General features: G+C 32.5%; 2 protein-coding genes and 1 long non-coding RNA gene across 4 annotated transcripts in view; all 3 read left to right on the top strand.

Moving 5' to 3' along the window:
* Positions 1 to 1740: 1740 nt before the first annotated feature.
* LOC129907814 (uncharacterized) lies at positions 1741 to 6904 on the top strand. Of its 2 annotated transcripts, none has more exons than XR_008771170.1 (3): positions 1741 to 5046; positions 5188 to 5270; positions 5331 to 6904. It is a non-coding gene; the product is annotated as an uncharacterized LOC129907814 (long non-coding RNA). The 2 variants fall into 2 exon arrangements; XR_008771169.1 differs by lacking the exon at positions 1741 to 5046 and having other exon boundaries at positions 5082 to 5270; positions 5331 to 5459; positions 5534 to 6904.
* A 2628-nt stretch (positions 6905 to 9532) lies between these two features.
* LOC129907810 (U4/U6.U5 small nuclear ribonucleoprotein 27 kDa protein) overlaps positions 9533 to 26879 on the top strand; it is a 38365-nt gene continuing 21018 nt past the window's right edge. The window contains exons 1-2 of the mRNA XM_055984197.1: positions 9533 to 9667; positions 9733 to 10001. Of these exons, the coding sequence (XP_055840172.1) occupies positions 9784 to 10001 (218 nt within the window). The 5' untranslated portion in view covers positions 9533 to 9667; positions 9733 to 9783. The remainder of the gene's footprint in view (positions 9668 to 9732; positions 10002 to 26879) is intronic.
* LOC129907809 (eukaryotic translation initiation factor 6) lies at positions 10124 to 11298 on the top strand. Its single transcript, XM_055984196.1, has one exon. It carries the CDS (start codon positions 10454 to 10456, stop codon positions 11189 to 11191), a length of 738 nt encoding a protein of 245 aa, XP_055840171.1. The 5' UTR covers positions 10124 to 10453; the 3' UTR covers positions 11192 to 11298.

The following is a 26879-nucleotide window of genomic DNA, read 5'->3' as shown; positions in this document are numbered from 1 at the left end:
TGCCGTTCCACACCGATGAGCAAGTATTAGTAACGAGCTGCTTGTATAGCCTGAGAAACTTAGATGATAGGCCAAGATTCGAAAGTTTGTAGAGTAAAGAGTTTCTATTAACTGTGTCGAACGCAGCCTTAAAATTAACAAAGAACCCAAACAGTTTTTTGTTATTATCAATATAATTTTTCGCGATACTAGAAAGGGCAAATATCTGGTCGACAGTCGAAAACCCGGCTCGAAATCCAGCTTGAAAAATACTAAGGTGCTTATTCGTTTCTATCCATTTGATTAATCTATAATAGAGTATATTCGTAAAAATTTTCCTCAAAGCAGGCAGTATGGATATACCTCTATAATTTTCTGGAAGGCTACAATCACCTTTTTTGTAAATTGGACAAATTAACGATTTCAAAAAAGAAGGGGGAATCATCTCTTCATTTAAGAGTTTATTGAAAAAAATCAAAAGAACATTTGAAAAAGTTGGGGTAGAGTATTTGAAAAATTCCATTGGGACTCCATCAACACCTGAGGCCTTATTGTTTTTCATTTTTTTGAAAGACTCTTGTAGCTCGAACATTGAAATTTCATCGTCGAGTTGGGGTATATAGATTTCGGGCTGGGCGTAATGGAAAGTAGAGAGGGTGGATGTGGGGCTGAGAAGCTATTTAAAATGCAAGGCTAGAGAATTAACACTCACTAATGGCGACGAGATGAACTTACAACCTCCCAACAATCTAACCTTGCACCAGAATAGCTTTGAATTCCTACATATCATCAAACTTTTTGCCTCATTATCAAAAAAATCTTTTTGCTTGGTTTTGCAGACGTGCTTGAATTCCTTGTTTGCGGTTATATACAAAGACTTGAAGAAATTAGAATTAGTTTTTCTAAAAAGATTCAAGAATCTAAATGATTTTTTCCTGAGTTGTTGGCATTCCCAAGCATACCACTAAGTTACAAAGGAAGGCCTTTGTGCATTATTTGTGACTGCAGATTGTTTAACAATTTGTAGTAATTTATCCCCCATTTGTTCGCAAGAAAGGTTCTCCAGCTCAGAAAAGTTTGTTGAGGAATCTAATCTAGATTTATAGGTATCCAAACTACGCTCCGTCCATTTAAGTTTCTCTAGAGCACTATTTTGAATCAATGGCTGTAAGTCTTGTAATTGGATAGTTGTTAGGGTTGGCATGTGAGCCGAATAATTCGCTGCATGTACTTTGAAATCTTGGATTATATTAAGCCACTCCCCTCTGGCAACGCAGTAATCTATCGATGAACATCCTTAGGTAGAAACAAATGTGTATTCACCACTCAAATCGCTATTAGTTACTCCATTGAAAACAAAAAGTCCAAAATCTTCAAATAGATTTATAAGACGTCTACCACAACTGTTAACTGTCTTATCTTAAGAACTCCTTCTCTCGCTAAATCTATGACAAAATTGCTCAACTAAAATAGCTGTGTTTTGGAAATCACCGATTCGGGCATTCAGATCACCCAAAATTAGTACGTTTGAAGACTAGATTCATTTAAAAAATTATATAATTCATTAAAATCGTGATTCCAATTAGTGCAATTCAAATAAATTGGAATTATATAAAAACGATCATGCCTGTACATGAGTTCAATAAGAGTTTTCCCACCTATTGATTTAAAGCTTACATAACTATTTAAACAATTTTTTACTGCACACAAAATTCCACCACTTGCTCTACCAAAATTATTATTTCTAGTGGCGGGAATACATTTAACATTAAAATCATTGAAATATTTTAACACTTCGACTTCTTTGTCTTTTTCAAGAAAAGTTTCTATTAAAATTATTATTTCAAGTTGCAAAATAAATTTTTAAAAATCAGGAAATATTAATTTGTTTTTTAAACCAGAAATATTAAAATATACAATTTTGTGACTTACAGAAAAATGACAGACGGCAACACTTTCCTAACTCTGATTAAAATTACAAATCATACTACTGCTCCCAGCCTGAACGCCACTTTAGCTTGTTGTTGATTTGACGTTTCGTTGGTTGTTGTTGATTTGACGTCTTGGTCCATTTCTCTGATCATGTTGATATTGTTTTCTGGTTCCATCAAAAAACCTCATGGCTTCCTCGCTGAATTTGGATTTAACAAATGTTAGCTCTTCATCTGAGCCGATGATCAATCCTCGCGGAAAATCAAATGCAAAGTTGAATTTTTCTACTTGTAAATTTACCCCTTTAATCATAATGTTCGTGTTTGGTGCAAGTGCAAGTAATTCGGATTTTATTTGGTACAGTGATTTCCTCTTTTCTCTCGTTATTATCGATTGCTCTCTGTGGATAACAATACCAGTGTCTTTTAATTTTCGCGATGCTCCAATTAATTTGTTTACAGTGTCACCGGGTTGAAAGTTGATCACCACGGTGCGTGGTATTATTATTTCTATGATTAGTAAAGTCGTGTACATTATTTATCGGAAGCACAGCATTATCTTGAAGTTGGAGAAGACCTGCACAAGTCTGTTTAGCAAATTGGACTTTGTCGGTCTTCCCTTCTGCCGGAAAATGAATCACCACTGAATTTTCTTTATTTTTACGAGAAATAGCCTCAATTTGCCGCTCAAGTAACTGACAATAATTTTCCATCGATGTCACTTTGTTCAAAAGGTAGGAGTTGTGCGTTCGCAGTAACTGGATTTCGGAAGAGACAGCTAAGACTTCTTGCTTAGTTGCAATGTCCTTGATTTTGTTTGTGATGATATCGTCCAAAAGAACTTTTAAATCATCAATTGACATATTACCAACAGCCATTGTATTTATTGGATTAAATGCAAATGTTTTTTTTTTGTTTGCTGATCTTTGCTCGGGTGAAGTTGCAGATAGTTTTCTTTTGGGTCTCATAAAGCAGTGTTAATCGAAACAAAGAAATCGTGTGGTCTAAGCAAAGTTTGAGTTATTTCTTTTTTTTAAACAAAATCGATTATAATAAGGGTGAAACACAAATCTCAATTATAAAAGTGATGTTTTCCCATTAAATTAAATACTTTTTAATTAATTTGTTAACGATTTATTAATTTAAATTTATTTAAAAAAAGGAACCCACAATTAGCAAAATCATTATTAACGGAGAGAGCTTACGAGTAAAGGTCATAACTTTACATTTTGATAAATTTAAAGACATATCATTTATATTGCACCAATTAAAAAGTTTATTTAAGTAATTGGAGAAAATGTGCATCTTCATGGTTCTTGATAGAATGGAATAATTTTGTATCATCGGCAAACATAAGAATCTTTGAACGAGTTATTACATTACAAAAGTCGTTTATAAATAACACAAATAATGGAGGACCAATGTGACTTCCTTGAGGGACACCAGAATAGACATTTATAATTTTAGACATTTTATTCTTAAGCAATACATATTGAGTTCTTTCTGAAAGATAGGATTTCAGCCACACGAGGAACCAGTTGGGAAAGCCTATACGGGCTAATTTCTTCAATAATATCAAATGGTTAATACGATCAAACGCTTTGGAGAAATCTTAGTATATAACATCAGTTTCCGAGCAGAAATACATTAAGTTTGTGGTTGTAGATTTTCCTTCTGTGAAGCCATGCTGATAAGGAAAAATTAATTGATTCCAATGACTTTTTAAGAGGTCACACATGATGTTTTCAAACTTTTTTGGGATGCAAGACAGTTTAGCAATACCTCTGTAATTTTCAATATTTGATTTATTTCCTTTTTTGTGCAAGGTTAAATAAATGAAGATTTCCACATTTCCGGAAAAACTGATTTTTTTTATAGATAAATTAAATGAATAACACAATGGGCGTACAAGAACAGACATAAATTTTTTCACTATACAGGAAGGAATTTCGTCAGGACTGTTGAGTTATGTTTGTGATGCGATCCTGCAGCTGGATTGCTAGATGATCACGCGATAAGCACCCCCACCACGACAAGGTCAATTCATAGGGGGTGACAAAATATATTAACAAATACTTAAAAATGTATGATAAGTGGCATTTTGCTTAATTTTAAAAAAGTGACAGATCCGCAAATTTTGTTTATGTGGATTGCAAATGTATGGAGCAAGTTCATTCACGTGATTCGTTCAATGCCGCACAACATAACCGATATTATCGACATGAGTATGGATTAAATACTTTCAATTTACAAATTTTTTTGTCTTCTTTCAAATTAAATTGATTTTTTTTTTTTTTTTATTTGATTCTGAGTTTTATTAATTTCGTCTTCACTTTCCAAGTATTTTATTAAAAGGTTTGTTTGTGTGCTCTAGAGCACTCTGGGTCGCTCCGAGTTATTTCCTTTGTGTTCGTTGTTCGCTCTGAACGCACCCATCGAAGGAGAAACGTTTGGTGAAAAGTGATAAAAGTAATTAGTAATTTTGTGTATTTTCGTAGGAAATCATCATCGACAAACTATACCAAGACTGGAAACTTTCGAACGTCTTACCCCCAAAACCATTGACCTATTATATATGGACTAGCAGTCCAGGTTGACTCTCGTTTCCATACAAATTTTTTGAAAACGTGGTTCAATGATTACTAGCACCTGTGCTTTGTATATAAAATCTATAGTACTATCATGAAGTGAAATTTTTTAGTTTGTTCGCTACCTGAGTGGTCGCGAGGGCGCTTAGATAGAATTTAATAATGAGAGTAAGGAGATGAGATATACATTTCTGTTTGAAATTTGACATAGTTTTTAGTTCGTTCGCTCGCTTACTTTTTTGGTGGCGCTGCTTTTTTTCATGATAGTACTATAGATTTTATATACAAAGCACCTGTGGAAGAAAAAGGTAAATAGAATTCAGTTAGCTTAGCGACATCTTCCGTCATATCGATTGAACTACCATTTTTGTGCATAGAAACTATGGCCATCTACATTTTTTGGCTATAAAAATCAGTAACACCTGTCTTTTTTGAAGTCTACTTTTTGAAGTTTTGGAAGAAAAGAATTCTTTCAGAAAAAAAAGTATTTTAAACTGTTTGTGCGTAACAAAATATCGGGATAAAAAATTGAATCGTGTTGGAAAAAGGTTTTTATTTCAATTTATTAATACTCGAAAGTTATTAAAAATTAGAATTAAATCGTCAAAAAAAAAAAAATTAAATGTTCTTTTTTCAATAATTTTCTTTTTTGTTTTTTTTTTTTCTGATGCAATCGTGTTGGATGGAAGGAGGGCCAAATGCCCCCGCCCGAACAGCCAAACTTATCGCATGTATTCGACTTGGATGGATGGAAGTAAGGCCAAATGGTCGAGTAAATATTTGCTTATACTCATCGATTTGATGTTCTTCAATAATCCTTATTCCTTTTCAGAAAAATATTCCACCAAAGCCATTCACAATAAGCATCAAACGGAGAAAGAGAATCCAGCCTTAAAGATATTTGGGCTTAGGCAGAGGGATATTACCGAGTTCGAATTGGTGAGACACTTGGCAATTATTGGTATGTCGTCAGTGGTTATAAATATCTGCATCATTTTAGTTTCTTTATTGCTTGAACTTTTTTTTCATTTACAGAATAAGGTAAACCAAAAATAAAATTCGAAATCCCTTATTCTGTTCGAACTTTCACATATTTGACTCCTCAGTAACACCGAGCCATTAGAAGAATTTATGATGACCTATGACCGCCTCGTAACGAATATTTACATTCCTCTCATCAATGGACGCAATTAAAAGCCGCAGCTGTTCGTATTTGAAGTCACAAAACCATTGACCTATTATATAATAGGTCAATGCACAAAACTATATGTCAAATTACTATTTCCCGCTGCCCTACCAAGGGGCGCCACCTGGCTTGAACCTGGTCCTGGCAGTCCATATATTATAGGTCAATGCCCAAACCCATCGACAAACTATACCAAGACTGGAAATTTTCGTTCGTCTTACCCCCCAAAACCCCTTTGTGTACAGTGTTATCTGTGAATATATGTGAAAGCCACCACGTTGGTAAATGGCGTTAACACGTACACATTTATAGATTCACGACATTCACCACACATCCAACACGTACACAACGATAGATTGACAACATTCACCACACCTCGCAGTTTGTAGGCAAACGTCATTAGACCGCTCAGTTTCCAGTCTTGGTATTTTTTGTTTATGCCCAAAACCCTTTTGTGTACAGTGTTGTTTGTGAATATATGTGAAAGCCACCACGTTGGTAAATGACGTTAACACGCACACATTTATAGATTCACGACATTCACCACACATCCAACACGAACACAACGATAGATTGACGACATTCACCACACCTTGCAGCTTGTAGGCAAACGTCATTCGACCGCTCAGTTTCCAGTCTTGGTATTTATTGTTTATGGAAATCATCGTCTCCTGCAGCCTGACGCCACCACCACCCCCATGGTATAAAAAGAGAAGGTATGATCATTAGAAAAAACTCAGTATCGAGAACTGTCAAATGAAAGAAAAAAAGATGGCTACTTAAGGTTTTGACAGCCCAGCCCATTGAAATTGTTGTTGTAAACAAATTTGTCTTGGAAATTGTTGTTGCTTTCGACTTTGCCAAATGCCAAACGTCAAAACCTTACTACCCCATTTTGTAAGATGGCGGCTCTAATGATCATACTGTCTTTTTATACCATGACCACCACCCACGAACAACATTCCACAAATAAAGTTATTAAAAAAACATGATGGATTTCATTCATGCTTCAATATTTACTATAGATAAGGAGCGTTCACGATCTATTGTAAAAAAAATAAAATTTTACATTTTTACTAGGCCTGTTGCACCAGATCGTGAATACCCCTGATAATTTTTAAAATCAACTCCTGCCGCTGGCTTGTATACTGTATCTCCAGAAAATAAGTGTAAACATTTTGTTTGTAAAATATAAATAAAACAAAACTATTTCAGTGAAAAAAAAAATAAATCTTGTTCTTCTTTTGGTCGCAAATGCGTAACGTCATTCCTTTTTTTGTTCCTTTTTGTGCTACCCTTCAAGGAAACAAGTCCGAACTCGGTCCGAATCCGCTCCGACTCAGGCGGAGCTGAGTCCAACTTCGGCTCAGAAACGGGTCCGAAGGCGGCTCAAATTAGTATGGAAATTATAATCACCGCGGAGCCGATTTTATGTGTATTGGGTTTTTCACCGCGATTTCTCCTTTGACTTTGTGTTCATACACAAAAAGGTGCAAGTGTGTGAGTGCAACCCCGTTTTTCTGAACTCCGTTTTCTTGCTTGAAGGGTAGATTATCGCATACAAAAAATTTTATTTTATTCTATGCGTTGATACAGCGGCTGGAGAATTTGCATCATTGAAGAATATTGTAGCTGTTGTGGGTTTTGGGAAGTTTAGGTTAGGCGTAAGGGTGAAAATTCTCAGCTAGCGTCTCATCATTGAACTCCTTGAAAAACAACAAAATGATAAATTATTAATTATAAAATCGCAGAAGCACGTTAAGCAATTCATACCTTTTTTTGAAATAAAATTTTCCATATTAATAAAACAATGTTTTTAGTTTTAAAACGAGGCACGACGCACGGCCCGACTACCGACGAGATCGGTGCTGCCATTTGGAGATTTAAAAAAACATGATTTCAGTTAAAAAAACATGATTTAAAAAAAAAAACAAAAACTGATAGAAAGTGAACATCCACATCGTGACTAGGGGGGAATAAAACAAATTATTTCGAGTTCATTTTAGAAAATATTATTAAAAAAGTATCAAAGGTATAACTACACAGGGTACTTTTTGCAAAAAGTCTTAAGGCTTAACTACATTCACCACTTTTTGAAAAAGTACAAAAGTGAAAATATTATTTTTCTCGCTAGCGGGATTTTTTTGTAAAAAAGAGTTTACAAATTGATTTTTGGACGGAAAAGTAAGCATTCTGCATCATTTATTTTAATTTTCTAGCCCGTAAAACTATACAAAAATGCGTTTGAAAATTTTCACTTTTGTACTTTTTCACTTTTTGAGCCAATAAGGCTTTAGAGTGAAAATTTTCAAACTCATTTTATGGTGCAGAAATCATAGATATTGGCTTCAAAAATTTAGTTTATAGTTTTTTTTTCGGTAAAAATTGCCATATTATTGACTAATTTAAAAATACATCTCGTTGTAAGGAAATTGAAATGTCAAAAATAAATCCAAATCCATAATATTCACTATCATACATAGAAAAAGTCATTTTTAACTATTTTCATAGTTAAAATCGAGATAACTATTTTGGATTTGGATTTATTTATTTGCATTTGACAAATTTACAGTCAGATGTGTTTTTTTTAACTAGTGAATAATATGGCCGTTAGGTTTAATTTCATATATACAATACATACTTCAGGTAGGTATTGAATAACTTATTAAAAAAACAGTTTACCTAGTGAAAAAGATTGTTGGTTTATAAATTGTTGGATTATAAAGATTTTTCTCTTGGATTGAAAAAAAAGCATGATTTTGGGCACGAAAACATTAAAACATGATTTTAGTTCAAAAAACATGAAAATCATGCTAAATCATGATTTCTGGCAGCCCTGGACGAGATACTGCAACAAACGACAAATAATAACAAAATGACGCATTATACCTTGTCTTGTTGTCTTTTCTACGTTCGTTTTCCTTTTCTCTCTTTTTCACCACGATTCTCCTTCGACTTTGTGTTCATACACAAAAAGTTGCAAGTGTGTGAGTGCAACCCCGTTTTTCTCGTTCTGAGGTCGGAGTGTCTTTTCTGAACTCAGTTTTCTTGCTTGAAGGGTATGGAACCCGTTTCTTAGTCGAGCTCGGACTCAATTCGGAGCCGATCCGGACCGAGGTCGGACTCGTTTGCTTGAAAGGGACTCAGAGTGTCCTGGAGTTTTGTTTGAATTTTGTTTTGTTTTTTTTTTCTTATTTTGCTTTGACTTTTTTTATACAGCGGCTCCAAATATTTAAATTAAGTGCGTGAACCGCGTACTGCTTGCAAAAATATTCAAGACAAAATTTGTCCCGAGAAAAAATTTGTACGAGAAATAAAATTTCTACTGCGTAGTAGGCTTATAAAGATAAAAATTTAACCTTCTCCAAGAGCAGGACATTTTTGTTAGTTGAAAATGTATTTTTCACCTCAATTGTGTCAAAAATTATATTTAACACAATTGCGTTAAATAGTTAACACCGTGTAAGATTTTTGAGACTATTGAGGTGAACAAAAAAATTTCAAATAAAAAATTATTGTTTAAATAAATCTGCCATAATACTCCTTTTTAATAAAAAAAAAAAAAAACAAAACCATCTGCAAAAAAACTTTAACTCAAATTTAACCAGGTCCCAGAGTCCAATAAATTTTTAACAGCTGAAAATTTTGTATTCACCTCAATAGTGTCAAAAATTTTATAATTTCCATACTAATTTTAGCTGCCTTCGGACCCGTTTCTGAGCCGAAGTTGGACTCTGCTCCGCCTGAGGTGGAGCGGATTCGGACCGAGGTCGGACTTGTTTGCTGAAGGGATGTTAAATCTTCGCATCTTTTTTATGGTTCATCTATGGAAAATTAGCTTCATAATGAACATATATATTGGGATTAGAAAAACAATTAGTGGTGTTCACACGTAACGTACTCTGGACCTCTGGTAATGTAGAGAACTTTTTCTCTCGGAGATGCCGGTGTCAAGTTAATTTCAATGACGCTGCTATAAATCGGTGAGATATCTTACATTTTCTCAGAGGGATTTATTACTTTAATAAAATATTCCTTTGTTTCGCAGGCACCCCTGTTTTTATTTTTATTTAAGTTAGTTTTAGGGCTAAACAAAAAAATGGGACGCAGTCCATCGCCTGTTCATAGAAGACGCGAAAAAGAACGAAGTGAAAGAAAGAAAAGGCGGGAAAGACGTTCAAGAGAACGTGAGCGCGAGCGGGAAAGAGATCGTCAATGTGGAGGTAGTGGTGGCCATCGTGGTACTCGACGCCGTTCAAGAGAAAGAGAGCGGAATAGAAGTCGCAGTGGTGACAGATTGTCTAGAAGGCGTTCGAGGTGAATAACATGTAGTGTATACGAACCATGTTTAAAATGATAAGTATTACAAATTTTCTTAATTTTTTCACCAAAAATAAAGGTAAGCTCGCATAAAAAAGTATTGCCCGATAACTATTTTGGTTTTAAATTGAATTTTTTGTTTTCGAAAATACGTTGACATGTCAAACCCTCGGTCGTGACTGTCACTATTCGCGTTCAATGGCAGGCAATTGGAAACATTCGGAATAATTTGGAGCTCTGATTGGTCAGTTGTTAAAACAAACCAATAATACGATCAAGTTGAGATTCTGTGTATTGAACGCGAGATTGGTTTTTTTTTATTAATTCCGCATGTCTCCACGTGAATTTTATGAAGTACAATTGTAAGAACTTTGTAATTTTAATTAAATCTTTGCAATAGTTTACTATAATTGAAGTGTATAAAATAATTTAAAAAAAAACAACGTATAATGGCTTTACGTGTGCAATTTGAGAACAATGATGATATTGGTGTATTCAGTAAACTAACGAATACGTACTGTCTGGTAGCAATTGGTGGATCTGAAACATTCTACAGTGTTTACGAATCGGAGCTAGCTGAAACAATTCCTGTAATTCACGCTAGTATCGGAGGCTGTCGTATAATTGGCCGTCTCACTGTTGGAAATCGCAATGGACTTATCGTTCCTGGTTCCACAACAGATGTGGAACTACAGCACATCCGAAACAGTTTACCGGAAAGCGTAAAAATACATCGCGTGGAGGAACGTCTTTCAGCTTTGGGTAACGTTATTGCCTGCAATGATTATGTTGCATTGGTTCATCCCGATCTAGACAAAGAGACTGAAGAAATCATTGGAGATGTACTTAATGTAGAAGTATTCCGACAAACTGTTGCCGAAAACACATTAGTGGGCTCGTATACAGTGCTTAGTAATCAAGGTGGTATGGTACATCCAAAGACCTCAATTCAAGATCAGGATGAATTATCTTCATTACTTCAAGTCCCATTAGTGGCGGGAACTGTGAATAGAGGAAGTGAAGTCCTTGCTGCTGGTATGGTTGTCAATGATTGGATTTCATTATGTGGCATGAGCACAACAGCAACGGAAATTTCTGTAATTGAAAGCGTCTTCAGACTGAATCAAGCTCAACCATCTACAGTCACAACAAAACTCAGAGCTGCTCTTATTGAAGATATGTCATAAACTGAAAACAAATGAGTTTTATATTATATGCCTATGTAATTTAGAAAAAAGTGAGCTCAGGTAGCCTTTTCTCTGTGAATTAATATAAAACTTAAAAATATTAAGAATTGTTGGCTTTTTATTTTAATTTAATGCTTTAAAAAATAGTATTGAAATTTGATATAAATCACAATACATAAACAGACCAATCTTAATGTGTTTGACGAAGGAACAAAAATTGAAATTGAGAGGAAACAAGCAATATTACGGAACATTTGTATGTCCTTTAATACAAAATAGATTAACGCCCATATTCACATTCTTAAATACAAAAACACGTTTTCGTTTATCGACACAAAATTGCTAAGTCAAACAAGATTAACGAGGATGAAGCTTGTAGATGTAAATATCAATACAAATTTTGTTTAAGTTTTATTACAAAAGTATACTTTTTTTGCTTGCTACCAGATTTCAAATAAGAATGAAAAAATAATGAACAAAAACTGAAAATAATAATTAAATGTTACTAGATGAATAGTTTCTTTACCCCTTGTAAGTTGTTACCCAAGATCGTAAATTTTAAAACTAATGATGTGAATCGATTGGCCTTTACTTATAATAAAACACGTATTATTTAAAAATTCAATAAAGTCATTATTTACTTAGTTATTTCGATATTTAGGGAGCAAAACAAAAAGTTTAAATAATTTATTTTTATATAAAAATGCGAAAATTCAAGCAAAGAATTATCTAGTATTTATTTTTAGGCACTTTCCTAAAATCCAAAAATAAAAACCAGTGGGTTAACCTATAAAAACTATTTTTTCTGAATTTCGTAGTTTTTACACAAATTTGCTTATTTTCAATAAAGCCCAACTTTCAACATTAACTGCCAATTAAAAACTATTGGTGCTATTTATTAGAAATTTTAAGTACTATTTCGATAAAGCAGTACTTAAAGATTATGTAAGAAGCTTCAAAAGAAACAAAATATAGTTTGTACAGCTTTTATGCGATCTTTTTCGGTTTGTTACAGAAATGTCACATCGGGCTACAAGGGGTTAAGTTGTAGATTAAATCGAATAAATAAAAGAATTAACTATCAGCCACATCCACTCCCCCTTCAGTTTCATAGTTGGATGAAGTTTGATAAGCGTTTGGGAAAATAGATCTTTCTGCCACTGCAAGTCGTCTTGGGTATGTTCTGATTATCGATAAAATTTTCAGGTTTGTTTGCTATATGTGCCGCCTTAAATCTGTCGATGCTTTTTTTTTTATTTTGATGTCGCTACAGTCTTCAATTTTGATATGACTTTCCGTAAATTATTGATGAAATCGCTCTCTACGTACTCATCTGTTTGTGTAACTTTATTATTTCTCCGAAAACCATTTCAGCCGGTGTTGCTTTGAGATCCACTTTATAAGTAGTTCGAAGTCCCAGTAAGGCAATCGGCAGTGAATCGATCCAGTCGCTGTTGGTATGACCGAAAACTTTTTGTGACGTAAGGACGAATGCGTTCTTTGGAGACGCCGCACATCAACGAAGATTTTGAATTTGGTATTTATATAAGTTTGAGCTGCAGTGACGTTTCTTTTCCAAGGTTCTTCAGTTCGTTGTCGTTTTTTTGGTCTTCGGCTAGTTTTTGAAAATCAATTTGGCCATCATCAAAAATTGTTTCAATCCGGGAAAGAAGATCAGCAACTATGTTGTCATTTCCTGAAATGTGTTGTATATCTGTTGTAAACTCACTGATGAAAAACTTAGTTGAGATTATTTTGGTGTTGATTTTTCTGGTTTCTGTTTGAAAGCAAACGTAAGGTGTTTGTGATCCGTTAAAATTGTACAATCTCGATCATCAATGAGATACTGCAAGTATTTGACTGATTGATACATTGCTGGTAGTTCTCGTTCGAAAGTGTTTTGTGTTTTTTGCGAATCAGACATTCTCTTGGAAAAAAGGCATGTGGCTTTAGTTCTTTTTCGATCAATTCATGAATTGCTGCTCCAACGCAGAAATTACTTGCATCAACGTGCAGAACCAGCTTTGCATTTGGCGAAGGATGAGCTAGGAGCACAGCATTGGCGAGTTGTGTTTTAAATTCTTTAAATGCTTCTTCCTGAAAATAAAAACTTGAAAAATTAAATGTTACTAGATGAATAGTTTCTTAAGTTGTTTCTAAACAAGTAGATTAAATCGAATATATAACTAAATTGACTGTCAGCCACAAGGTGATGCAACTTATACGAGGATGCTAATCTTATTCTTTCACAACAGTATTTTGGCTGGCGGTATAGCATAACATTGGATAGTGAGGATAAGGTAGGGAGTTTAAGATAGTTTTCGGGTAACGTAACTACAATCTTCCATATCTTAGTCCGTTAACAAAGCAAAAACATTCACTGAAAACGGAGTTGCTCTTGAAAAAAAATTCACACCCATAAATTAACGTTCGTAATAATTTTTTTTTATATTGCCTTGCTTTGTTTGATATTACCAAGCACTTTTTATTTTTTTTGGGTTTAAAATGAGACCTTTGGATTAGGACCAATATACGAAACTTTCTAAGTATTCGATAAATCAAGAAGCAGGGTGAACTATTAGATCTTGAGAGCAGCTTAAATACTCTTGGAGTACACGTCACACCCAAGAGTATTTTCATTCCGTAACTCGATTATCGAAATATCGTTTTTACGATGGTTTGATGTCCGTAAGTTCAATAATTACTATCATCACAAACGATATCGTTTTTTTTTTCTTTCCGTAACTGGTATTATATCAGAAAATCTTAATGAGTGAAAAAATGCAGAAAACCAAATTTCACTTTCGGCAAGTGAATGCGTAAAAAGTGAAATGCAGAACTTGAGTATCAAAAACTAATTTTCAATGAAATTCTTTTTGATGTTTAATCCCAAATACATACATATATTTTTTTTCGTAATATGTTGCTTTTTTAATCCAAATCACAAAACTGGAATTTGCTTAAAGAAACCATTAGTTATGTTGACAACTAAGATTTTGAGATATCAAAAAATTTCTATTTTCAATATCTTTGACAAAAATATTATTTTGAAAAAAAAGTAAATATACTTAAGACGATAAAATACAATAAAATACGCCGGGGCGTTTTGAGATTGTATAAGAAGTTTTGCAAAATTTACAGTGATGTATGTAATTAGATGTCAAAATACTAAAAAAATGATTTGAAGAATTCTGAATTGGAATAAAATACGAAAAGAATTTACCCCAACTCTCAACGCGTCAGCAAAGGCCCTTAATCAAACAAACACAAACAGCCGTTTCAGAAGTTGGAGAGGGCTCGAGCATCTGAGCTGCCTCTACATCTCTAACATTTACGAACAAGTTTCAGTTAATCATGTACATTGTGATGAAATCAGCTAAATAATAACATGACCTTGAAGGCTTGGAAGGTTTTTGTGTTTCATGAAAAAAAAACTCGCCCCAGCCCATTTTATGTTTCATGAAGTTTTTGAGAACAGAAAAGTACAAGTTTTCTGCTCCTACTTTTGGGGTAGAGCAAGTGAGGGAAAAGTGTCAATTGTCTGCTGTTTAGTTGATTGTGAAAAAAATAAAAGAAAAAAAGTGAATTTCTCAAGAGTTTTTGCTTAAAAAAAAAAAAAAAAAAATAGGGAAATATTAAAAGTGCTAGTAAATCATTTATTTGAGTTTTATTTTGATTTTTGAATTTAAAATTTGCAACTGATATAGACAACTGTCAATTATGTTCTTTCTTGTTCTGACAGTATTAACAAACTTGTGCTGCTCTGATCTGTTCTGTCCTAGATATTTAACATTAAACAGACCAAATAATTCAAATTGCGAAGAAATATTTGTCAATAGTTCTTACTCTTTGTAATTCATCAAAACATAAGAAGCTTAAGAGAAAATTTTGCAAGTTTAGATTCCCATCTTGATTCCTTTTTGTGTATTCCAGATATTATTTTGGACTCCGAAATTTGGATAAATGAAAAAAGTCATTATCAGATACCTGGTTTCAAATTTTATATGAACTCGAATGAAAATTATGCTGCTGGAGGTGTTGGTTGTTTTGTAAAAGACTTGATGTTATTAATGCTCTCAATTTAAGTTTTCAAAGTGCTTGAATTCTATAAAATTGGAAAATTAGTTAATTATGGGTGATTTCAATTTAGATATTCTAGACAAAAGTGGCCATGCTGGGACACATTTGGATTTATTAGCTTCTCATGGGCTTGTATCCTTTATCAACGAAACAACTAGACCGAGATCCGGGAAATGTTAATATCACGTATACGGCCGTTTATCTCTATCTTCCGTGATTTCATGTGAAAAATGTGTGTTGACATACGAATAACTGGTAATTCCTTGACTGGGCTACAAGTTAATGTGGAACAGAATAAACATGTTGAAATTCCTGGTTCTGCCAAATTAATATCAAAAATTGATTTTTTGCAGTTAAAAAATTATTTGTGTCTTGAACAGTGGGATGAAGTACCTATTTATAACAAGTTGTCCCGCAAAATCGTATGATGTTTTCTAAAAAATCTTATCTAATTCCTTATCTGTGTGTTCTTCTACAAATACTCCAAAAAAATCACTTAAGCGCCTTAAGCCTTGGATTACGGATCGTGGTGATCGTTTAAAAATTCAATACAAGGAATTATGCGCTGAGTTAAAGAAAGCAATTCCTATTTGCCGTAATACGTTTTACAGGAATAATTTCAATCAGGATAAAGGTAATATCGGCTAATTATAGTATACTTAAATGTAAATATAAATGTAAATGTAAATGATCACGTGATCTCTTATAAAAGTGAAATTGCTAACGTTTTTAATGACATCTTTTCATCTATTTCGCAAAGTTTTGAAGTATTTTTAGGTTACTTTAGATTCTTATGAAACTTCTCTAAGTAAAAGTTTTGTACTTGAGCCAATGAACGGTTTTGAAATCCTTAAAATAATAGATTCTTTAAAAAAACAAAATCTTGTGGAATGGACTCTATTTCAAACATGTGTTTGAAAAATAAAGAACCTTTCATAAGTGATATTTTGGCTCAAATTTTTAATAAAAGTGTTGTTTTTGGAGTTTTTCCGGATGCTTTAATATCCTGCCACTTTACCAGAAGGGTTCGAAAAGTAATTTATCGAACTATAGACCGATCTCTTTATTACTTAAATAAGCAAAGTATTTGAAAAAGCAATACAAAAGAGAATGGTTAGCTTTTTAAATAAAACGAAATTTTTCAGTGAGGTTCAATTTGGGTTTCTAAGTCTACTGTCTACTGAAGATGCGTAATTACGTTTCTGTTCTCAAATTTTAACAAGCCTTGACTGTAAGTTGCCTTTCACAAGTGAATTGCCAGCTTTTGCAGACGATGTCATTTAGTTTAAGTGCCAACAGCTGCCTTCATCTAACGGCTGATATGAATTGGGATTTATGGTTGTTGAGAACCTGGTACGCTGAAAACAAAATTAATAATCAGTTCAAAACCCAGTCACGTTCTTTTCTCTCTCCGGGAATATCCATTTACATATCAGTGATTCTCAACCCTATAATCTAAGAAGCGCTCAAAATTTTAGACTACAATATAAAGCAACTTCGCGCGCGCAGAACACAACGATGTTTAAAGGACTACAGTTATATAATAATCTACCAAGTAAAATTAAATCATTAAATACTTTACACAATTTTAAAATAGAAGTGATAAAATATTTAAAATCAGACAACGTATGGGAACTAATAAAACATTAATGAACAAAATGGCTTTTTAGCCAAAACAAAGCTCTTACACTCTTAAACCTCTTATTTATTTTTTTTTACCAAAAAACTCAATTCAATACTCATATAATACATACAAAGCTAAAACATAATCAGATTATAATAGTACAATTATTTATTATAATAAAAAAATAATTAAAAGTCCTCCTTGCGCGTCGGTTGGGAGGGGAAAGTGGGCGGGGCATAATATAATATAATAAGTAATATAATCTATTTTTTCATGCTACGGAATGTCAGAAATTTAAACTCTGCAACTGTTCTTGTGTAAAAATCTCAGATTTTCCACTGCAAATAGAATATGAAATCTAGTTTTGTAATTGTGTACGAAATCTGTGCGTATAAAAAACCTTTTTAAAATAAAACAACAACAAATGTTTAGACAAATGTCAAACAGAGGAGTGTGTGTGAGAGTGCGTGTGCTTGTTTGCGTGAATCTTGATAAAAATCCATATTCAGATTTTGGAATCTCAAATTAATTTTTTTGAATCTCAAGCCGCAAATAGATCATGAAATCTGAGATTTTTCCACTTTTTCCCCAGCGGTTAGTTCTTTCGCAATTATCTTCCGAACATTTAAATGCGATTTCCCAAAAATGTAAAAATGGCGTATACGGCACTTCAATACTAGGGCGACGAATTGTAGACATTTTCAGATGTATGGATTATGGTTGTATGTCCATTTTTATTGAAATTTTGCAAACTGCGATTAAAATAACAGAAGATATACCAGATGAGGTTAAAAAGAGTAATTTTATAAATGAGTGAATACATCCTGAGCAATTTTTGTTTATTTTCAATGTTTTATCGGTTTAGAAAACTAACGTTTGTATATTTATTAAAATAAGAGATTCACAGTTTTTGCCAGAATCTGATACATTTGACTTTTCATGTGAAATTTAGTTATCCAGCTCGAGAAGCGCCTTGTTTATTTTTTCATAATCTACGTTTACTTCGTCGAAATGACATCTTTTTACGACATAAAATGAGTGAGAGAAGTTGAAAACTGAAATGGAATGTAGATTCAGTGCTGCCATTTCGAAATTTAAAAAAACATGATAAAAAACATGAAAAACACTTCAAAAAACATGATTTATAAAAAAAAAAATTTGAATGAAAATGAACAACCTATAGGTTGTTTTATTCCCACTAGGGAGGAATAAAACAAATTCTTTCGAGTTCATTTTAGAAAATAGTATTAATAAAGTATCAAAGGTATAACTACACAGGGTACTTTTTGCAAAAATTCTTAAAGTGAAAATTTTCAAACTCATTTTTTAATGCAGAATTCTTAAATCTTGGCTTCAAAACGTTTATAGTTTTTTTTTCGGGGAAAATTGCCCTTTGTAGGAAAAAATAATTATTTGCTTTTGTAATTTTCCCACTTTTTTTCAAAAGGTGGCCATTGAAGTTATAACTTAAATTACAAAAATGGCGGGAATAAAACTTGAAAACATAAATAAGTTTATAATTTGTACTCATTTAAGGTTAATTTCATATATACATACTTCATGTAGGTATTGAATAACTTTTTAAAAATAACAGTTCACCTAGTGAAAAAGATTGTTGGTTTTAGTCCAAGAGCTAGTGGCACATTTGACTAAGGTAGCTCTTGTAAGGCTGAAAATTGGTACAGTGGTAGTTTTTAGCATGCTTAGTAAGAAAATCTTGGTCTGGCAGGCCTCAGCGGTGCACATCATATACATATATATATGACCTTGAAAGTGTAATTTTCAACTTTTTTTGCCCAAAATTTGACTTTGAAATCGATTTTTTCAAAAAGTATTGATTAAAATAACTTGATTTAAAAACTAATATAAAGTGTAATATTCTGCCTTTTGAAAAATGTATCACTCATAACTGTAGGTGTTGCCGTCGTTTTTAAATATTTTTTTTTTTATTTTGAGTTACTTTTTTAGAAAATTGCCCCTCCCTCCTAAACGGGGGAAGATAGACCCCCCCTTTCCATGGTGAAAAATGCTTGTATTTAACTCCTCTACAAGAATCCGTTACTAATTTTCTCCGCCTTACAAAACCATTTTTGGTTCAATTTTTTTTTTTTTGTATTTTATATTTTTTGGGGAAATTACGATAACTAAGGCGGGGAAAATTAGTAACGGATTCTTATAGAGGAGTTAAATACAAGCATTTTTCACCATGGAAAGGGGGGGTCTTTCTCCCCCCGTTTAGGAGGGAGGGGCAATTTTCTAAAAAAGTAACTCAAAATAAAAAAAAAATATTTAAAAACGACGGCAACACCTACAGTTATGAGTGATACATTTTTCAAAAGGCAGAATATTACACTTTATATTAGTTTTTAAATCAAGTTATTTTAATCAATACTTTTTGAAAAAATCGATTTCAAAGTCAAATTTTGGGCAAAAAAAGTTGAAAATTACACTTTCAAGGTCATATATTATATGATGTGCACCGCTGAGGCCTGCCAGACCAAGATTTTCTTACTAAGCATGCTAAAAACTACCACTGTACGAATTTTCAGCCTTACAAGAGCTACCTTAGTCAAATGTGCCACTAGCTCTCCTACTATTTACAAAAAGATTATAAAGATTTTTCTCTTGGATTGAAAAAAAAAACATGATTTTGGGCACGAAAACATTAAAACATGATTTTAATTCAAAAAACATGAAAATCATGCTAAATCATGATTTCTGGCAGCCCTGTGTAGATTGAGTCGTTTCGTATATTTTAATGTCTATTAAAGCTGAAACACAATCACACTTTAGGGCGTCGCTTCGTTGCGTTACGTTGAGAAAACCTCAAAGCGCGCTTCTGTCACTTTGACTTCGAACAGCTGATTGAAATATTAAATCTGCTGTCAAATAAAAAAAACACAGTCACTTACAAAATTATTGGGCCAAGTCTTTATCTTGATTTAATTGTGGAAAAATGAAAAAGGATATTAATATGTTTAAAAAATGCATAGAAATTTGTTTATTCTTTAATCCTATAGTTATAAAAACAAAACCAATCAAAATATATTGTTTTTAACAATAAAACTCAGTCTAAAACATCATTAATTTTTTTGTTTTTAATACGTAAATTGTTTTGATTTAAAATATCTCGATGTCGTTTTTTTGTGCAAAAACTATATAGAGAAATTAAAAAACACACATAGTATTGCAATAATTTATTTTTTTTTATTCACATTTGGCGCAATAATAATGTGTGTGACTGTAACTATGTCTGTTAAATGTCAGAAAGCGAGCAAAAGTTCAGTCTGGTTGAACTCATTGAATAAGAAGTACAGGAAGGGGTGTATATCACACCTATAGAGTTGGCGAGTGAAGCCACAAAAAAATTAAAAAAAAAAACAAATTTATATAAACTGTCAAAAATTTTATATAATCTGTCAAATTTCGAGCTCGTTTTCCAGGGGCGAACTCACTCTTATTGGTGATGACAAGGCGATGCAATCATTGACCGCCAATGTTTCAGCTACTCTTGATGATTTTAAAACAATTTTCAGTCTGTTTTTAGTTTAGGAAAAAAAACAGTTTAAAATTCGTATATAATTATGATGAAAAATAGCATTTATACGGAAGTTTCTCACGAGACCAGTTACATTTCTGTTGGCGCCCCTTGAGTGAACAAAATATCTGCACTCCGACCCTTTACCAATACATGTGCATCTGTACAACTCACACTAATAAAAAGCGGCTTCACTTATTTGGATAAACATCCCTTCCTGTACTTCTTATTCAATGGTTGAACTTTTGCTCGCTTTCTTACGTTTCCTTACGTTTGTCAAAAAAAGCGTACGTAAGAAAATCGTCATTGTGTGAGGATACACAGATTTCCTATAGTTGAACTTTTCGCAGTTGTCAAAATCGACGGCAAAGCGTGATTGTGTTTCAGCTTTTACGACATCGGTAATAGAGGTGATGAATGATGATATCAATCCAAAATTATTAATTTTTTTAAATAATTTAAATTGTATACCATTCTAACTGATTTTGATGAATAATAGCTTATTTGATTCAGCATAAATAGAACAATAAAACTGTTTAAACAAAATTCAAAATTTTGCTTGAATCGGTCTCCGAATTCTAAAAAAAAAACAAGAAAAAAGTTGTACTTTGAGATTCTTTAAATAAAATCTACACCTAATTTGGTGCTTGACCTTGAGTATAACATTAAAATATTTTCCAAAAGAATAACTAGGGAAGACCGGGGACAAAAATAACACGTCACGAAAGTAACAAGCCCATTTACAGCATGAACGAACTTGTTTGAGAAATTTCAAGTATGCAGTATTGTTAACACTTCAACTCTTCTCTATACGAATTAGTTTTTGTCGAGCGGTCAAGCGATAGTCACGTAGCACATTTAAAAAAAAAAAGAAAAAAAGGTGTAATTTAAAATTTTTTTGAGTGCCGGTTTTTTGAACAAAAATTTGAAGTTTGACATTTAAAATTTGTTTGAAAAGTGAAAAATGCGAAAAGTATTTCTTTCAAATTCTTTTTTTATTACAAAAACAACCATTATCAGTATTTTTTCTATTAAATTATATTCAGCAAGTTTTATTTCTTCCATTTTATTCCCTAATTCTTCACTTTAAAATTTTTTTCGAAAGTCAAATTGAAAATGAAATAAAGAAATTTTTCAGCCAGTGTTTTTCATCAATAAAAAAAATCCTGTGCCAGATAAAAAAAATCCCATTTTTTTCTGCGCTGACGATGGGATGTTTTTATTTTAAAATTATAAAATCTAAGTAAGGGTGTATATCAATTAGGCTGAACAAAACCGATCAACATTATGTAAAATATACCAAAAGTAAGAGCGGAATTCATAGTCGTTACTCAAGTTAAGATTTTTCTCAACTCCAGTAAGTTGAGAAATATTTCAAGCAGTCGCTCAAGGGAATTGAAAATAGGGCTGTCACTTGAGTAAAGAAAAATCTTGTCTCGAGGAAAATTTTTTCTCAAACTCGAAAATTTGACTGATTTGAATTAACTGTCATAAAAAATAAACATTTTTTTTTAATAATTCAACTTCGGTTTGATTTGTCGCGATTAAACAATATTTAGAAACAAATAAACTCAAACAAATATTCACGATTCATTTATTTTTTTATAAAATAAGTACAAATTTCAATTGTTAAATACAAAAAAACAAACTCGCAATGACACTTGCGTTTTAATGTCAATTGATTGAAAAAAAACTTAAGCGTTTCCTCAAGTAAAAAAGCCTCCTCAGTGGTTCACTTGAGAAAAATTTCGACTCCAGTGAAGACTATGAGTAAGGATTCGCTTGAGCGAGTGCTTAAGATATTTCTCAACTTGAGTGACGTCTATGAATTCCGCTCTAAAAGTTAAATACTCAGAGTTAATAGTCCTCGCAGCTAGGCTCTTTTCACTTTATATAAGCTAGTTACTTTTAAGTGCTCGTTAATAAATAGTAAATAAAAAAAAATAAAAGTTATCAACGAACGCTTATAATGCTTTAAAAAAATAAAAATTATATCCTTTTCCTAGTACGCACATCGCTCTAAATGTTAGCTTACTTTTTTCTCAGTCCTTCTTGACTTATTTTTCGTACACTAAATTATACAGATAAAAAATGTGTACTTGAAAACGAATGTGGGATTTTCTAGCTGAATCTGCGCACAACTCGGCTGAAATTCTTAAATAAATCTTAACAAAAAAAGCATTGGTCTTTAAAAAGAACTCTTATTATTTTCTTTTATTTAAGAGCTTCAGAACTTAACAAAGCCAAAAGTGATAGCTATCCTTTTGGTGAAGTTGACAGATTGCAATACAAAGTGTGTTTATCAACTTTATTTGAATTCTTTACCTAGACAGTTGTATTATTTCTGAAAAGAAATTAATAAACTAATAATCATTTACATCAACCCTTTTATGTTTTCCAATAGACGAATGTCACTTTCTACAAATAAAGACATTGACGTTTATACTTTTCATGATGCATTAGCATGAAATAATAGCCCCCTAAAAGTTAAAAAAAATATTCAGCAGTATTCTGCGATTCGATTCACGTGAACCGACAGATTTCATTCCTTAGTCACGTCAAACAGGTTTTCAAAAACCTGAACTTTCCGAAAGCACAGCGGTGTGTCCGTCTGTCTTAGAAATTCTAGAGAAAAAAAATTTGCTTAAATTTAATTTTTACCCCCATTCAAAAGCTTTTTTTTAAGACTTTCACGTGAATCCAAGCCTGTTATCACTATTTTCTTCAAGGAAATGAGCCATTTTTGTCCTGACACACACACAATTACAAAAAAAAAAAATTACTCTCATTAAGTTCCATCACTCCAGAAAAAGGAGTAAAAACTTAGGGCGAAATTCAGAGTCGTCACTCAAGTAAAATTTTTTCTCAAGCACAAGTCTGAGATGAGTTTTCTGAGCTTTTGCTCACGCATTTACTTCAAAATTTCCTCAGTTGGTATTTATAAGCTAAAATAAAAGAAACTCTTAGGTTTTCTTAACGTAACGAGTACCTTAAGTGGTTCAAACGCAAGAGCAAATGTTCACTTGAGTAAAATTTTTACTTGAGTGACGACTCTGAATTCCACTCTTAGAGTACTCCCAAATAGAGTGAAGGAAAACGTCACCAGTTTTTCCAAAAAATGAGGGCATGTGGACAGAAGTAAGAAAAGATCATACGGACGATAATTTCGTATTATAAAATGATCTCATGAATAGGTTACCTATAAAATAAACAAATATTTAAGTTATGTTTTTATGTTACTCGCTAAACGAAATATCATCCTATTTTAAAGCTTTTTTTTGTTTACTCGATTATAATCCAGTGTTACAAAATAAAAATACATTGAAAAATGGCTTAGTAAAAAATCGTTGAAATCTGAAAACATTGAAAAACAGTTTTTTTGACGATAACTTGAAATTTTGAGGGTCTACGAAAAATGTCAAGAGCCAAAATATGACGTACTCAGTAATACCTACAACCTCTGCTAGGTCATTTCCAAAGTAATTGACATGATTTTTATTTTGTAACACAGTGTTATTCTTATCTTGTATCTTGTTCTTTTTTTTTCTTTGAAGTTTAAAAAAAATATAATTATGTATTCGTTATGAATGATCCTAAGTTAAAACAAGTGTCTAATACAAGGTATAATTTCTTTATTTTGATTAACTATGCTTATTTATTATTGTGTTACTTTTGTCTTTGGACATATAGGACGAATAACGAAGAAAAAATAACAAAAACAATAAAAAATTATTAAAATTATTTTTATTTTAAGTGGAGCGATTGAATATATATTCAATTTTAAAGTTCAAGTGACCTCAACTCCAAATTAATAAAGCCCAGGTCCGACAGTGGGCTCATCAGTTAGATCTTTATAAATGTGGAGTTGAGGTCACTTGAACTTTGAAATTGAATATATCGTCGGTTCAAAGGAAAAACTCACTAACTACTATTGAAATCTTATGTAGTTAGTGAGTTTTTCCTTTGGACCGACGATATGTATATAGGACGAAAGTAACAAGGGTAGAATCTTAGAAAAATTTAAATTATCAGAGCTACGTGAATTTTTCAATTTATAGTTTCTAGATAAAAAAACAATCTTTTAGAAGGCATATTTTGATATTTGTAATTCCAACAGTCACAGGAACAGGAACCCTTAAAGTTAAAAATGTTACTTAGTCCCCGGTCTCCCCTACTCCTCTGTTTAGAACTGTAAAATCTGAAATTGACCGAGAAATGACTAAGAAAAAATCGTTGAAATCTGAAAACATTGAGAAACGGTAGTTTGACGATAACTTGAGATTTTGAGGATCTATGAAAATTTCATATGACGAACTTATGATGTATTCCACAATGATGTACTCAGTAAGACCTACAACCTCTGGTAGGTCAATACAAAAGTAATTAACATGATTTTTATTTTGTAACGGTGGGTGTTATTAACTAAATTAAACGAATTTTTGTTGCATTTATTATTGCACCCTTTATGGTGTCTCAAAGGTCAACATCAAAACGAAAATGAGAGATACATAGAAAGTTGGTGACAGTTATCAGCAAAGTAATAAAAATAAAATGCACGACTGGATCGCATTGCACGTACTTGCTCTCATAGTTCGAACTTCAAAGTACGTAAATAACAACTAACCGTTAAAAATTTATCGATTTGGTCAGATCAGGGGTGGAATCTGCTAAGGTGATTGTTGATAGTTGACAGTCACAAAAATCAAAATTGATCTGTGTAAGACTGTGATTATCACATTTTAATGACTTTTTCTTGTGACACCTGCTGCAATCACTTTCATACAAAAATGTATTTCTTATATCAATTTCCACGGCAAAAAAACAATTAAATAGACAAAAAAATAGAAATCCATATATGTAAATCATTCTCAATCTATATATATAAGGAATGTAGCTTAGGACCAGGGGAAGGACATAGGATACTTAAAAAAAACTGCATTGTTAATGCATTTCGTTTAGGATTAAGCAACTAGACGCTATACAAGAATTTAACATTTTAAGCATCAAAATCAAGGACCCATACAAGATAAAAAACATTTTATGTTACCACCCATATTCACCATGTCCATCATGTGAATTTTGTCTAAAAACAAGCTAAAAAAAAAAAAAAAAAAAAAAAACTAAAAGTATCATTTATCAAATTAATTGATTAATTAAATTAAGGCACATGATCTAAGGGTATTTTTTGAGGCTGGATCTTATGGAATTAAAACCAAGACAATCTGACATCCCTGAAAATAGTTTTGCAAAAAAAAAAAACATTCATAATTTGAACTTAAGAATAGGCATTTCAAGTTTCGGGGTTGGATTTTTGATATCTACAATTGATACCCATGCTATAAAAAGGCTGTGCAACGAAAGTCCTTTGGTCGTAAGTAAATTGATGAACATTACTTCTGTTCGTTGTTTTCCCGCTCCAGAGCACTCTAAGTCATGTCAATCAACTGTCAAAAAAATCAGAGTTTCTCGGGTTTTGTTTTACATCGAACACCTCAGAGCTTTAGTTTCACCAGCTGATTTCAGTTTTGATATTTTTTTCTTTTTTTAGTTTCTGATTTCATGAATTTCGTGAAAAATCTCATATTTACCACACAAATATTGTATCCACAAACGACAAATCACTTTTCGCACTCCAAACAATTTTTTTTTCTTAAATGACAACAGCTGATTTGATTTTGATAACTCTGAATTCCGCGCTCTGACAAAATACCCAGAGTTGTTCAGGGTGCGTTCAGAGCGAACATCGAACACAGAGGAAATAACTCTGAAATAAAAAAAGAGCTACAAAAAACGCTTGACGACGAATTCGGAGCGATCCAGAGTGTCCTAGAGCTCACAACGAACAAACCTATGCATTGTGTTTAAACGACTTCAACTTCCGATCCGTTTTGCATTCGCCATTACCACTATTGGTCAAAAGATCAATCGTTGAAAATTTGTTGTCTGAATCTGACCAAGGGGTCAATTACATATTATATCAATAAAAATGTCGTCTATCACAAGGTTTTTCACTGAAGAATGCAACCCATGCACCAAAATGCCTTGCCAAAAGAAAACTCATTTATTTAAATATTTGATATTTGAATCATATTTATTATCGTAAAAATTGGAAAATCAAATACCTGCTCATTAATTTCCTCTAAGGCGGGAAAACGTTCGCCGGGTCAGCTCGTAACACATAAATTATGTATCAAGTTTTTTTTTGTTTAGACAAATTAGACATTCAACCCAGAAATAATTCGCATAGGGCTGAAAATTGGTACAGAGCATTTAAATGTCGATTAAAGTAAAATGTCAAAAGTCCCCAAAAGTCCCATGTGTGCATAAAAAGTTATTCAAGTTTAATGTCCAAAATTTAGGTTTCAAGAAAAGTGGATAACTTGTAGGTTTTGTAGTTCCCTAAAAAAATGTTGACACTTTTTTTCTACGAGATATAGTTTAGAAGA

This window comes from Episyrphus balteatus, chromosome 1, assembly GCF_945859705.1.
Source record: "Episyrphus balteatus chromosome 1, idEpiBalt1.1, whole genome shotgun sequence".
Classification (NCBI taxonomy): domain Eukaryota; kingdom Metazoa; phylum Arthropoda; class Insecta; order Diptera; family Syrphidae; genus Episyrphus; species Episyrphus balteatus.
The sequence above is the reverse complement of the archived record's forward strand: the minus strand, read 5'-3'. Positions and strand labels throughout refer to the sequence as shown.